At 53.2% G+C, this 15,056-nt stretch overlaps 1 protein-coding gene across 2 annotated transcripts in view; it reads right to left on the bottom strand.

The window, feature by feature from the left end:
* Positions 1–263: 263 nt before the first annotated feature.
* Positions 264–15,056, bottom strand: part of ATXN10 (ataxin 10) — a 59,188-nt gene continuing 44,395 nt past the window's right edge. For both annotated transcript variants that reach the window (XM_078874160.1, XM_078874161.1), the window contains one exon: positions 264–1,560. In XM_078874160.1, the coding sequence (XP_078730286.1) occupies positions 1,367–1,560 (194 nt within the window). In that variant the 3' untranslated portion in view covers positions 264–1,366. The remainder of the gene's footprint in view (positions 1,561–15,056) is intronic.

The raw sequence follows: 15,056 nt of genomic DNA, 5'->3' as shown, positions 1-15,056 counted from the left end.
TAACGACACATAAATGTACTCGATCTAACTCAAAAACCTGTATTCTGGCCGTTGTGAGTTATCCTGTACGAGTGGACACATACATGTCTTGATATACAATGTTTGTTTAATTGCATCGAGGTGAACCCAAATGACCCCCTCTTCCTCCGGACACCCCCCCCCCAAAAAAAAATAAAACCCGACAAATAACCATCCAGGCCGCAACAAACAATACCGCCGATTGCGCAACACAAAAAAAACACGAAGGCGCATGCACACGCACGTGGCATTGAAATATTTATCTTGGTTTAGCCGACTTCCATCATCGACTCTGTTATGTTACACAGTGCGGGCACGACACCAAACTCAACACGCGGCATAGAAATGCAAAACACCCCCCACCCCCCCAACTTCATCCGCAGCTCCAGCCGCCCGCAACAATTATAGCTCCGGGTCGCGCCCGTGCCAGCGGCAACATTGTTGTTGTTGTTTAACGAGATCGAGACGAGTGGATGTTTTCACTGCGAGGCTCGCGTGTTTTGCCGGTCGGTCGGAACGGGAGACGAGGAGAGATGGGCGATTCCAGCTCGGGACAACCGGGGAGGGGAGGGTGGCGGCGGTGAGGGGGGGGGGTGGCGGGCGACCCCGTTTCCGACGGCTGGTCGATCGGCAGGACCCCCCCACCCCCCTCTGTCCCCATGGGCGACGTCCTCGCGTCCCGTAATTTGCATCAACAGGACACGCTTAGCACCCGTCACTTTTACACGCACGCGGGGGGGAGGGGGGGGGGCGGACTTACTCGCATCGCACAACGCCGACGGTGCTCACCGTGCGTGCCGGTAACGGCTCGCACATTTACAACCGATCGAGCGCTTCCACGCTCCTTCGGCGAAATCTCACGTCGCTAACTACTAGCACCACTCGTTTACTAACACACAAATAAAGGCGCGATTTCAAAATCTCGTGTTCCGTGAACGACGCGCAAACCAGGTGGGGGGGGGCGGGGGGTGGGGTCAGTACACGGCAGCGATCCGGTCTTGCAAAACACGCAGACGTCAAAGTCTGTGAATCACAATTAGCCATTCTAATCTAGTTCGATCAAGCAGTCAATCACGTCGCTCACGTCTAGCTATATTAAATATTAGTTTTTGCGGGTGCACCGTTCTCCCCCAGCCCCTCTAATTAACTTCGCAAAACTATCATGCGCCCACATGACGCCTTCAACATGATGGTACCGTGATCTTGTTTAAGGCCATCATGATGGTCCCGTGGTCCTGTGTAAGGCCCTCGTGAAAGTCCTGTGGACTTGTTCAAGGCCTTAATGAAGGTCCCGTGGTCTTGTCTTATTAATTCCTTCACGAAGCTCCACGGGTCCTGTGCAAGGCCTTCACGAAGGCGGCGTGGTCTTGCTGGTGGCCTTCACGTACACACGGCCTTCGCGCTCCTCCACCCCGACCCCGAGCGCTCCCAGGAGAGGGCTCTGGGCGGCGCCCCGTCGCTCCAGCCTCCTGATGGCCTCCTGGTTCTCCACGTTCCCCTGGGTCAGGTTCCTCACGGCCAGCACGGCCCACTGCGCGATGACTGCAGACACCGGGGCGCGAGGAGGAGGCGCGAGGGCGCGTCGAGCGGTCAGGGGTCAAGGAGGTCAAGTGGAAAACGCGTGCGTGCACGCACGTGTCTGTGCGTGCGTGCAAGTGCAGTAGGCCGGACAGAGCGGGAGGCCTGCCCATGAGCAAAAGACAAGCACATCATCATCATCATCATCCCTGTGAGGGCTGCATAAACTGGTTATTTCTCTCTCACTTTTACGTTATAATTTATTGTAAAGTATTCGTATTTTGAGGATCCACGCATCTAGTTGTGCATGCGACAAATAGATTATTAAAAGTTCATGCTCCGGGATGACAATTTATGCTCCAGGCTAATGCAGCGAGAAAAACTGGACAAGCGAAACCGAACGAATGAGACAAAGACAACTGGCTGTGATTAAAACTTCAGACTGAACAACAACCGATTCTTTAACGCAGGGGTGCCCAAGGTTTTTGCTTGGACAGATGGATTGACGAACAAGCTAAGCCGCTGTGTGACCCACGGTACCACCACTACTCCACAACCGTGAACCCTATATCCGTGGCATTTAAAATAACCACTGGGGAGACAGATTATCGCTACAACTACCTACAACTACCTCACCTGGTATGAAGGAGGTCGTGTACATTTGGAGTTTGCGTGTCTCTCTCTCTCTCTCCATGGCCGCGTGGATTTTTCTCTGGGTCCTTCGGTTTTTCCCTCCACATTTAGAATCAACGTCACACGTTTAGAGTATTTGGCTGGTAAAAATGTACACACGAGAAGCCACTTTCTTGAACTATATGTGGCCAAGTCACTTCTGAAAAAAGATCTCTATAGCTCAGTGGGCCTTACCTGATCAAATAAAAATAGTTTATTAGTTATATCCGAGCTATATAGATGATACGGCTGCTGTTAACATGCACAATAAATGACAACAGTCGTTTTTTGATTTATCCAGGAAATCCTCACTGGCTCTGAAGTGCTGTCGGTTGGATCGCGTGGGTTTTATTTGGGCACATTCCCACTTCCCCCGGCCTGAAAAACACCGCTTAAAAGAAAAAAAGTGGCAAACGAGTCCAACGGAGGCCAAGACAAAGGTGCAGGCCTGCAAGGGCCACCGCTGGCGGAGAGGACATCTGTGGAAAAAAGTTCATCGGATTCCTGCCGTCTAAATAAAAATATTTCGATAAAGAAAAGGTTACCAGAGATGACTCATCAGGAACGGAATTATGAAAACACTTTAATTTCTACAGCGGGTGCTCCCGTCATGTGACGGTTTGCACGCCGGACTTGCAATCCAGAGGACGTGCATCGACCGGATATCCTGGCATGCGTGGCAGTTAAAACGACGCAGCAAGTTTCTCAAATCCCACCGCCCAACAGCATAAATGGGTGAAGCATGGTCGATCGTCCGGTCAGCCTGGCACGAGTCGAGCAAAATACCCTTGAACAACTCCCTCGGGCGGAGGCCATTCGGCAAGCGGCGGCGAAATTTAAAAACAGATTTGCTGAAGGCAAAGCCCTCGTGGTCTCGAGCAAAATCTCTGGGATGATCTCGACTCCGAACGTCAACAGGATATTTGATGATGGCCCTGCAAAGACAATTGGCTGCCCTTGGTAGGACTCATCCTCAATGCAAATTAAACAAACGAATGCTGTTCTCGAGGAAACACGAGCCTGCAACCTTCTCCACTTCTAATTGTTTCTGCGGAATCTCAGCAACTTGAGAACATTTTATTGCAACATGTGGGAAGCGCAATTTGACTTCGTATTATTGATACCCGCTGCATCCCTACGCACGTGGCTATTTCTGTAGGACCGCTTCTTGTGTTTATGTTGTAGTCCTATTCCCCGCTCATCCGACGGGCACCGTTGGCTACGTACGGCGCAAAAGAAGTTCAACATACACACAGTAAACCCTTGGATTGCGAGTAACTTGGTCTGCGAGTGTTTTGCAAGAAGAGCACATTTTAAAAATTACTTTGATAAACGAGCGAGGTCTTGCAACACGAGTAGTACGTGTATACGCTTTGTCTGCCAAGCGTCACGTGATCACAACTGATACACGAGTGCTTTGATATGCGAGTGCTTTGGATTACAAACACGTTTCCGGAACGAATTATGCTCGCTATCCAAGGTTTTACTGTACATACATACAGGAAGAAACTGCAGGGCTGCTCCTTTACCAATACCCTGTAGGTCACTGCGAGAGGATGCTGGAATCAAAGGGTCGGCTGGCAAGAGTGGGGCCTACCCGCCGCACACCCACACTACGGGCAGCTTCATGCAGACAATCAAGCGCAGGTACCGGAGATACACGGTCCCAAGCAGCACTCACAAACACCCAATAACAAAGGCAGCTGCTACATAAAATGGGAATAATACTGACCCCCCCCCCCCGTTACGCACACGTAGACACACACACAGACACGCGGGCACGCCCACGCACACACAAACACAACCATCGGACGCACGGAGAGAGAGAGAAAAAAGCCCAAAATGCTGTGAAAATAAAAAACGGAAAACTTGTACACAAGCACAGGGGGGGGGGGGAGTCACCATTCGGGTTGAAAAGAGCGAGCGAGAGAGAGAGAAAATATACCCCCAAAAAACCTGGGTCCCAATTTCAATGCCAGGGACCCATTGAGGTGGCTCCTACCTCTCCCCTCCCACCTTCTCGTGGAAATGTGAAATGTAAAAAACTTTGAAAAAATGTACGTGCCAGGTTTACATTAAGACAGCCTCTACATTACAGACAGTCCCGAGTAGGGGAAGATCGCCCTGTCAGTAACACGGGCCGACGTTAACTACCTCGCCTGCTGTATATTTGGAGTCTGCGTGCCTCTCACTATCATCATCATCACGGTGGCTAGGAGATATGAACTCCCTCGCCTGGTAGGCAGGAGGTCGTGGGTTCGATCCCGACCCTGAGGTCTGCTGCTGTATATTTGGAGTTTGTGTCTCACTCTCCCCATGGTCGCGTGGATTTTTCTCTGGGTCCTCCGGTTTTTCCCTCCATACTTAGAATAGACGTCACACGTTCAGAGTATTTTAGCTGCTCTAAATTTCTACATAAGCCACTTCGTTGAGCTATCATTTGTGGCAGGATCGCTTCTGAAAAGAGCTTTTTATAGCTCAATGTGCCTTACCTGGTAAAATAAAAACAGCTTAATAGTATAGTTTCGAGCTATATTGATGGAACTATAAACAACAGCAGCCATTCGCCACTAAGTGGCGGTGACGTCACTGCGGAGCTTGTGCCAGGCTAGGTGCCCTTTGCGGCCACGTGCACATTGTGTCCATCAACAATAAAAAAAAAAACTCAAAGCGCCATAATTTGTAACTCATCTCAACCATTCAAATGCCCTGCTGCAGTCCAGCCAAGGGGAACCCCTCCCCATCCTATTCAGCGGCAGCTGACTCTGCGTGGCACAAAAAGGTGTACACAGCACCGGACATTAGCCTGCCATTGGGAGACCGCAACAAGCAAGAAAACAAGACCGGAGAGAGAGACTTCGAGTGGAAGCGTGAAGACGAGTCGCGACTATTCATGCCAAGGCTGCGGGGGGAGGCAAGGCGGGGGGGGGAAGCCGTTCCGTGGAACCGCGGGAAGGGGAACGGCGGGGGAGGGCGGGCGTGTCGTTACTGCGAGCGAGTAAAAGTTAAGTGAAAAAAAAGAGTTAAACGGCAGCGAGGTTTTACGGGAGACGGACGCGAACGACAACTCCCCCCCCCCCACCCGTTCATCTCGCCGCCGTCTCCCGGTGACAGCGGCGTTACCGCGGGCGGGCTGGCGGGCACGTAGGGGTGTGGGGGGGGTGGCCGGGCACGCGGTCCCAGGCTTTTACTGCTAATAACTTTAACGATAACGTGCAACACAAATGAAATAAAAAATAAACCAACTAAAATAGCGCCTTTCTACCCACGCGTTAAACCATCTCCCACCGCTCCCTCCTCCGCCCCCCCCCCCGTAGCTGACGGCTTTTGCCGAGCACAGGGCCCGAAGGCCAAATACGCCAAGAAGCCAGCAACAACCAGCACTTATGTATGTTGTTGAACTTTTTTCGCACCGTACGTAACCAACCGTGCTAAACGGAGGTGCGTAGGAAGCACAACAAACTAAACACAAAAAGCGGTCCTAAAGAAAGTAGTTTTCAATCTAGATTTTAAAAGTGCACAGCTCCAGTGGCTTCCTAATATCGTAAGGAAGAGGCACGCTCCAGACGGCCGCAGAAGCGCAATCTGAAAAGCGCGCGATGCGGTGACCGTCTTTGGCTGTGTTCTCACTCGGCAAATGGACCACTTCTGTTAAGAGTTTCACGAGATGAGCATTCATTGAAAGCGTGGCGGCTCTCGTCACGATCCATATCCATGCGGCTTCGTGGATTTTTTCCTCTTATTCCAAAAAAAAAACCACACCGCGCCAGGAGACATGGACAACGATCAGCTGGTGAGTGCTCGCGCAAAAGTGTTTTGCCCAACGGTGAGTGGTTGTGTGGTGCGCGCGTGACGCGCGAGTCCATGGCTATCCTGCGGTGATCGGATATAAGTGGCGAATGAGTGTGCGGTGAGCGAATGTGGCGAGCGGAGTATGTGGCGAGCAAGTGAGCGGTGAGCGGGTGCGCGGTGTAACGGATGTGTGGTCTAACGAATATGTGGTGAGTGGGTGAGCGAGTGAGCGGGTGCGCGGTGTAACAGATGTGTGGTGTAACGAATGTGTGGTGAGTGGGTGAGCGAGTGAGCGGGTGAGCGAGTGCGCGGTGAGCCTGTGTGCGGTGTAATGAATGTTTGGTGAGCGAGTGCGGTGAGTGAGTATGCAGTGAGCGAGTGTGTGGTGTAATGAGTGTGCGGTGAGCAGGTGTGTGGTGTAACGAGTGTGCGGTGAGCAGGTGTGTGGTGTAACGAGTGTGCGGTGAGAAGAGTGTACCGCCCCGTTGCCGTGGTGGTGGTGATGGTGGTGGCGGCCTGCGCTGCCACCACCACCACCACCACCTCGCTCTCCCGAATCCGCAAGTCACAACCAAACCGCGGTACGGCCACGCGAACCTCCGCGCAGCTTCACAAAACACCGCCGCTCGGCGCTCAAACAAATTGGGTGAAACGAGCACCGATGTTAAAAATGTAAAACAAACAGCGGTGGTGACACGAGGCAACGTCTCCGCTAAGTGGTTTCGAGCCGTTAAGTTTTTTTCAGCTCGGGGTTTTTTTATTGGATTGGACCAATGAGTTGAGATCAAAGATCGCCCCCCCCCCCCCCAAAGCTATGCGCAGCGGCCTTCATAAACTTTAATAGCGTCTGTGCCCCCCCCTCACCACCTCTCCCATGCTACCCCCACCGCGCACGACTTTCACGAGCTTTCAACTCTCACGGACTTCCCTGGCGAGCGGCACCCCGGCCCTCAAGCCCCGAGCTCGCACACTCCCGGCGCAACGAAACAGCACCACGCCACGCCGCCCCTCCCCCGAGGTCGTTTTACGATTCGTCTCGCAGCCACCGCCTTCAAATCAGCAACTGGCGACAAATAAAACGACCAACACCATCATCATCATCATCATCGTCACCAACATCACAAGAGGATAACAGCACGGCGCAGGCCGGAAAAAAAACCTCTCCCCGCCCCCCCCCCCTCCCATCATTTTCTAAAAACATACAAAACTTGTGCGAGAAGCACACTCGGCCTTTTTTTGCGTGCGTCATGCAAAAAGAGCCATCAGCGGCTCCCTGAAGGCAGCGCATCGTGGCCCTCTCGCGTCTTAAGAGGTCACCATCGAGCCAGGGCCGGCCGGCAGGCAGGCAGGCGGCGGATAGCCACAGGTGGATAACTCTCGGCCGGGTCGCATCCATTACCGGCGGGGCTCATCAGCATAGCTCGCGCCCCGCTGCCAAGTCTCCTTCTGGCGACCACAAACCAACGTGCGGTCCTAGTTTCCACACGACGGGTGCCCCACCAGCCCGGCGCGTGCCAACAGTCACCGCCCTGCTGACTGAGCTCCCAATTGAGGAGCGGGCACGAGAAGAGGGGAGAAAAAAAAATATATAAGCCTTTCATGTCACCACCTCAAATAAGAAGAGTCCACGCAACAAAACAAACAGCTCGTATCGAGTGACACAAACTATGCGATGATGAAAGTGGCGGTTTGGGAGATGTTGCCAGACCTATCGGGAAGACACTGGGGAGCTGTGCGTTTTTAAATGGTCCGGATTGAAAACTCATTTTTCTTCTTCAGGACTGCTTTTTGTGTTTCAGTTTGTTGTCCACCTCCGATTAGCACGGTCGGCTACGCACGGTGTGCGAAAGAAGCTCAACACACGTACACGCACACACACACGCACACACACACGAACACGTCTCTCAGTGCTATCAATGGCGTGGGATCCTCTGCCACGCAAACACACGGGTGCCTTCACGAGCCACGACTAATAGACAACTTCGGCCATGCGAGAGAGTGGCCGAGGCAAAAGGAAAGTGAAGCGATCAGAGGATGCGCATACATTGTTTATAAATCAAGGAGCAAACCGCCCCCGCCCGCCCCCACTCCCCACGAGAGAACGGCGGCGAACAAGCAGGAACGAGAAGACCAACGGAGATCTCCGCGGCGTTTGCGGCTCGTGGCGCGCGTTGGCCGACTGCCGACGCTTTGGCCCCACGTGCCGCCGGGGGGAGGGGGGGCGCGTCCGAAACGTCGGCCACGGCGCCGAACACGACGCGGAAAACCCGAAGACGCGTCGGGGGAGCCGGGCCGCCCAGCCGCAGTTGAGGGGCTAACGAGCCCTTTCCCGCTCCGAGACGTCACGTGGCGACGCACGTGCACGTGCACGTCGTCGGGACGGTATCGGTTTCGACGCTCCGGGTTAAGAAGGCGGCGGGGGAAAGTTTCAGCTTCTGTCTCCGCTCTCCCTGCCGGGCCCCCCAAGACTTCGCACCCCCCCCAACCCCCGCCGGTCGCACTCGGCGGCAAGCGGCGGCCGGGCCGAAGGGCGACGCGGCAAGAAGGACGGCGGGGACGTGACGCGACGCGGGTTTCGCACGACGCAGAGCGTATCCCGCCACTCGGGCCCCCGTCACCGTCTCCTCTGAAAGATGAGTATCCCCCCCCGGCCCCCCCCCCACCACCCCGAAACGGGGGGGAGCGGTGGGGGGTGGTGGGTAGGGGGGGGCAGGTGGGGGCGGCTTTAGCTGGCATGCTGCGGTGGCGCGCCGTGTTTTTCTCACCTGACTAAACCGCCCGCGGCCACAGCGCGCAAATCCCAGCCGCTGCCACAGCGGCAAGGTGCGGCACGACTCGCGACGAGGGTGGGAAAGGGACGGGGGGGGGGAAGTTTGCGAGTGAGAATCCCGAGCGAGCGACATGAAAGAGAGAGAGACACACACAGAGTGTAGTCGACATGGCTGCTTGTATTCTTGGGGGAGCAATGGGAAGATATTGCGCAGTCGGAGGGCGAGAAGAATCCCACGAAGAGTGAACAACATCACAGTCCCGAAAGTTCTCGGCAGATCGGGGTTAAGGACAGGGCTGGTGTTTGGGACAGGGATAAGAATGGGGTTAGGGCTCGCAACAGGGTTAGGGTCGAGTTGCAGTAAGGGATAGGGCCGGTGTTTAAGGATAGGGATTATAATTGGGTTAGGGCTGGAGATAGGGTTTGGGGTAGGGTTAGGGTTACGGTAAGGGATAGGGGTAAGGCTAAGTTTAAGAATAAGGTTTCAGGTGAGCGATATGGTAATGGATAGCGCTACAGTCAAGAGCTATGAATATGGATAGGGTGTTGTGTTAGAGGGGTTTGGCATCGGGCAATGGTTAGAGATAGGCGCAAAGAGAATAGAACGAGCATTAAAGTCATGGTTAACAAACCAGATGACAATAGGGTTAGGCTTAAAGGCACTCCGAGGCTAAGGGGTTAAGAACGGGATGAGTGTTGGAGGTGACCGAGTGGCTGAGAGGTCAGAGTGCTGAGCTGGCACCACTTAGCTCCAGGGTTCGAATCGAGGATTCAGCCGCCTGTGCTCATCACGGATGGGCAGCCACCCGTGATTAGTTAGGGGGTCTCTGGTGTAGCGAGTCCATGGTCTGAGACCAGTCATCAACGACCGTGCAAATTTATAAAATGTGTTCGCACTCGATGCGGTTAAATGTCAGCTTTGTCACGCAACAAAAATGCCATAGCAGAGATGAGGGGAAAGTGTGCCCCCTACTGTGTAGAGGATTAATGAGACAGCGTGAAGGATCTTGGCAGAAAAAAAGTTCTGCCAAACAAACAAAAAACCGCGACAACACAAAGCGTGTGGATAGTGTAGCACTCAGGAGTTCTACACTGGAGACTGATCACAATCCCCCATCATCACATCATCCTCGTCACAACCCCATTCATCACATCTCCATCGCAACCCCATTCATCATAACCCCAACACCACGTCATCCCCATCACTACCCCATCACCACGTCATCCCCATCACTACCCCATCACCACGTCATCCCCGTCACTACCCCATCATCACGTCTCCAACCCCGTCGCAACCCCCAACGCCATCACAACTCCAGCAACATGACGGGCCCAAAGCCATCGCAACCCAGGAGATGACTCTTGCAAAATGAGACCGACTCTACCGACTTCACCGCACCTGTCTACACAAATATTCCTGGCGCTATCTGAACATCCGGGAAAGAACTCAAATTTAAATGCCGCTCCCCGACCGAGTTCGCGTATCACAGACGGCACCACAGTTGGGGAGCGCAGAGGTCTTTGCCCCCTCCGCACCTTACGTACCGCATATAATTCGTGAAGTGCTGCTCAGCGAACACACTGAAGCCAAGGAGGTGTGGGTATAGGAGTACAGGGCAATGTTGAGGCAGCGGTTTAAACGCACATCCTTGGCGTGTTACACGAAACCTACCACTATCCCTTCGGCTACAGTTCCTCCATGCAGTACATGCTGATTTTGCCGGACTTAACATAATATTTTTTATATATTCCGACTTCTCTCCAATTTTTATCCCAAACGTGCGAACCGGCACCACGTCCACGAGGCAAAGAATCGATCAACATGTCTCGCACAGCAGGCCCACCCTGGGTGCTAAGAGAACAGCCCGCAGAAGCGGATATCACAGAGCTACATCCGAGATCCATCCTGTAAGTGACCTCTGGTTCACAAAGCCAGAGGCAGCACTTGCCCACCCAACCTGTTACACTCCTCACATGACAGTCGAACTAATATGTATATATTTTTTATCTCAAGAGCTGAAATTCAGCCAAATTACTCGCAAATCGAAATTTAACGTGGTGGCATTATCGTGCAGTCATTGGTGTCTCGGCCAAGACCATCATCTCGCTGCGCACTTCAGAAGCCGCTATAAATACAGGCGGCTGAAACTCGGATTCAAATCCAGGTCCTCCACGTTGTCAGCTGAGCGCTCCGACCCCTGAGGCCCCCCTGTCTGTGAAACAGTGGTGGCCACCGATGAGTGAGCCAGCCGTGATCCCCCGCAGATCGCGATCCACATCAGATCGCGATCCACACCAGATAACGATCCACATCAGATCGCGATCCACAGATCACGATACCCTGCAGATCGCGATCCACCGCAGGTCGCAAATCCGCAAGGTGGCCATCGGTTGGCACCAAGTCCGGCAACATCTTAGGTGGTGATTAAACAGAGCACGTACACGCGGCAATGGGTGTTATTACATACGCATTGCCAATGGTCAAGATCGGCCTCCATGGGAGAGGCTCGTGAAAGACGCGACTGGGCATTTGGAGGCAGCGTCGCTCCTCTTCCCTCCGCTGTTGTTGGAGGAGGGAGGAGGAGCGACGCTCACAACAACGAGCGGAGCGCTGGGCAGATAAAACTCAGCAAGTTGGCACAGTAGGGGAGCACAGGTGCTGCCTCTGCCGGCCATCTCAGTCAGTCATCCCATGGCGCCTGCGTCTGTCCCCATGACATCCTGCCCGCGGAACTTTGTACATGTTAAGTGTCCTCAAGGCGCACCTAGCCTGGCACAAGTGCCATGGTGTCATCACTGCCACTTAGTGGCGAACGACGGTTGTTGTTATTATTTGCAGGGTGCCTATGTAAATGTTATTACAGACTAATAATGAGCACTCCGCAGTTTGAATACTGGGGATGCGCAAAAAGGATCGCGTATTCCACGAAAGCGAAAGTCTTCCACGGCGCAAGACGGCGCAAGACGGCGCAAGACGGCACAATGCTCAACGCTGCGGGGGGGGGGGGGGTGACGAGACGATCGCACACGAGACGACGGTGGACGCCTGGGTGAAGACCCGGACCTCCGTAGGGCGTGCGGCGCCCACGCTCTGGCGGGCGCGTGGAGGTTTAGGGGAATGAGGCCCCGCGCGATAAAATCTTCACGTAACCAAGCGCGAGTGGCGAGTGTGCGTGTGGTTTTTAATCGGAACGTGCGGAGGGTTAGAGGGATTAAAAAAAACCAAAAACCCCCCATGATAGAATCTTTACACTCCCAATTATGTGCGCTGTCGCCTCGACAGACCTGGTTTCACCTGAGGACGGCTGCTTGCGTTGTGGCCGAAACGTCGTGAGAATTATTTTATGTTTTATTTTATTTATTTATTACTTCCCTTCTACGTGACTTTACCGAAAGAACCAAGAAGAAAAAAAACTATTTTGGGCACACCTGGTGTACGCTGCATGTTGTGACTGTGTGTGTAAGGTAGATCACCTGTGTCTGTGTGTGTAATGTATCTCACCTGTGTCTGTACGAGAAAAAACAAAGACAAAGGCAGAGAACGCGCACACCCTGTAATTAGCCCCCTCTGAAGCGAGTGGAGCGATGGGTGACATCATTCACTCGCTGCCAACCCCACAAAACCCCTCTCAGCAGCCGCCCAAATCCCTCTCAGCCACCACAATGCCCCTTCTCAGCCACCACAACGCTCCTAAAGCCACCCAAACCCATCAACCACCCAAACCCATCAGTCACCCGAACCTCTCAGCCACCCAAACCCCCTCTCAGCCACTGCGTACGTACAGCAGCCCCAACAACTCCCCCCCCCCCACTCTTCCCTTCTCCCTGCAATTTCGTAAAGGGCTTTGGGGGGTAAAAATCGCCCCTACTGGACATGTTAAAAGGAGCTTGATAGCTCATCGGATTCCCCCAGTATAAATACATATTCTGCTTCATGCCAACACCGGCAAAAGGGCCCCCCCCCCCTCCCTGCAATCTCTCGGGGTGGTACATTGGCCTTCTCTTCCATGCTGGCCAGACGTCGTTGGAAGATGTGCGTAGCTCTAAACTAAACCATTAAACTAGTTTTTATCTTACCAGGTAAGGCCCACTGAGCTGTACAGATATTTCTCAGAAGCGACCTGGCCACAAATGATCACTCAACGAAGTTGCTTATCACGTGGAAATGTATAGCAGCCAAATACTCGAAACGCGTGATGGCGATTCTAAACGTGGATGGAAAAACCGGAGGACCACGGGGAAAACTTGCAAACTCCAAAATATACAAGCGTCAGGGTCGGGATCGAACCCACGACTTCCCGGGCGGGGATGGGGGCGGGGCCGGGGGCGGGGGGAGCGGGCGGGGGAGGGGTTGTGGGGGCGGGGGGCGCTCTGCTGTCCAGAGGTTTGTCTGATTGACAGCTTAGCCAAGCAGAACCTGGCGGCTGACCTGTCAAAGTCTCAAGCCCACAGGAGGCGACAGGGCAGCAGGTGCGTTCATGGACCCATCTGTGCCGACCCCGGGTGTCATCTCCAGAATCAGAATATTTATTTATACTGGAGGAGGAATCCGATGAGCTACGAAGCTTTTTTTCACAGGTGGCCACTCAGGGGCACGGGGTTAGAACGTTACAACAAACAGTATAAAAAAAACACGATCAAAGTGCAAAGTACGTGAAAGGTAAACAAATCACCCAAACACATACAAATACAATTAAACCATCCCCATCCTACCAAGCAAACCCCAGAGGTATGAACTTCTTTTTCAAAAGTGACCTGGCCACATATGATGGCTCAACAACAAAGTAGTTTATCATTTGGACATTCAGAGCAGCAGAATAATATAAACATTGTGCAGATAATTGGTTTTTTACCCTTCTATCTGGCAACAAAACTGACACCTTTTTTACAAGGAGTCATGTCTTTTGGCGTCATCTGGTCCAACCCATGTGAGACTAGGCTCTAAGGAAAGCTGTCTCGGGTGTGGACCAATCAACTTCAAGGACAGTGCATATATTATCAGAGTTATGTTTTTTGTTTGCATTATGACTGCAGGTATTGTGGTCTATGCAAACATGACTCCTTGTAAAAAAAGGTGCCAGTTTTGTTGCCAGATAGAAGGGTAAAAAACTAATTATCATATTTTTTACTGGCAAATGAGGTTCCAATGATTGTGCAGGTAGTCCGTGGTTCCCTCCCGCAAAGCGATTCGTTCGTAACAAGACAAATCGGCGAAACATTTCCCCAATGCCTCCTGCACGGTCTCAAGGCTCTCCCGGAGGTCCTTCTGGACGAGCACCGCAGAGTGGCAGCAGGAGCGACGCCGTCAAGTGGAGGGCCCCGAGGTGGGAGAGACGCTGACGCTGACGCCGGAAGGGCAAGGGAAAGTCAAAAATGTATTCCATAAAAAATATATTTGGTTCGCAGAACCGGCACACCCAAAAATGGGGGAGGGGGTTAATTTGTAAAAAGAGGCACATCCCATTGATTAACCCGTGTGCTTATTTACACATTTATTTATTTGTTTCGTACGCTTACAGTCAATCCCAAAATCGCCTGGCTCGGTCCGTGTTTTGAAACGGGTCCAAAGTGTCAAAACAAATTCCTCCGCTGCCCGTGATCCTGCAGTGAGAAAATCCGCCCACCATCCAGCATCTTCCCCCCCACTTCCCCCCACCCAAGCACCAACAACCCTCCACCTCGCACTGCCTGCTGCACTCCCCCAGCTCCCCTCCCCTAACCCCCCCCCCCCCCCCCCCCCAGTGCTGCCACTCACCACCCAAAAACTAATCCACTCCCTCGCACACTCCCCCGCCCCGCATCTCCCCCCCCTTCCACGTCCGACCCCCCACTAATGTGGCACGAACGCCCGTGCAGGTTTTCACCAACTTTAGAATGATCACACATGGCCATGGAGCACCACTCGGGCAGGGTGGGGAGAGGGGGGGGAAGGAGGAGAGTGCCGTGCCGTTAAGAGGGACAAATAAACTCCAGCTAAACTATTTTGTATTTTACCAGGTAAGGCCCACTGAGCTATATTCAGAAGCGACCTGGACACAAATGACAGCTCAACGAAGTGGCTTATCATGTGGGAATTTACAGCAGTCAAATACTCTAAACGCACGTTGATTCTAAATGTGGAGGGAAAAAACCGGAGGACCCAGATAAAAAATCCACGCGACCATGGAGAGACCATGCAAACTCCAAATATACAGCAGGCATCAAGGGGTTGGGATCGGACCCAAGTTCTCCTGCACACCAGGCGAGGTAGTTAACATCTCGCCACCGTAGCGCCGCTACGAGAGAG

The sequence above is a fragment of the Lampetra fluviatilis genome, chromosome 38 (genome assembly GCF_964198595.1).
Source record: "Lampetra fluviatilis chromosome 38, kcLamFluv1.1, whole genome shotgun sequence".
In the NCBI taxonomy this organism is placed as follows: Eukaryota; Metazoa; Chordata; class Hyperoartia; order Petromyzontiformes; family Petromyzontidae; genus Lampetra; species Lampetra fluviatilis.
Note: the sequence above shows the minus strand (reverse complement) of the source record. Positions and strands in the feature narration are given on the sequence as shown.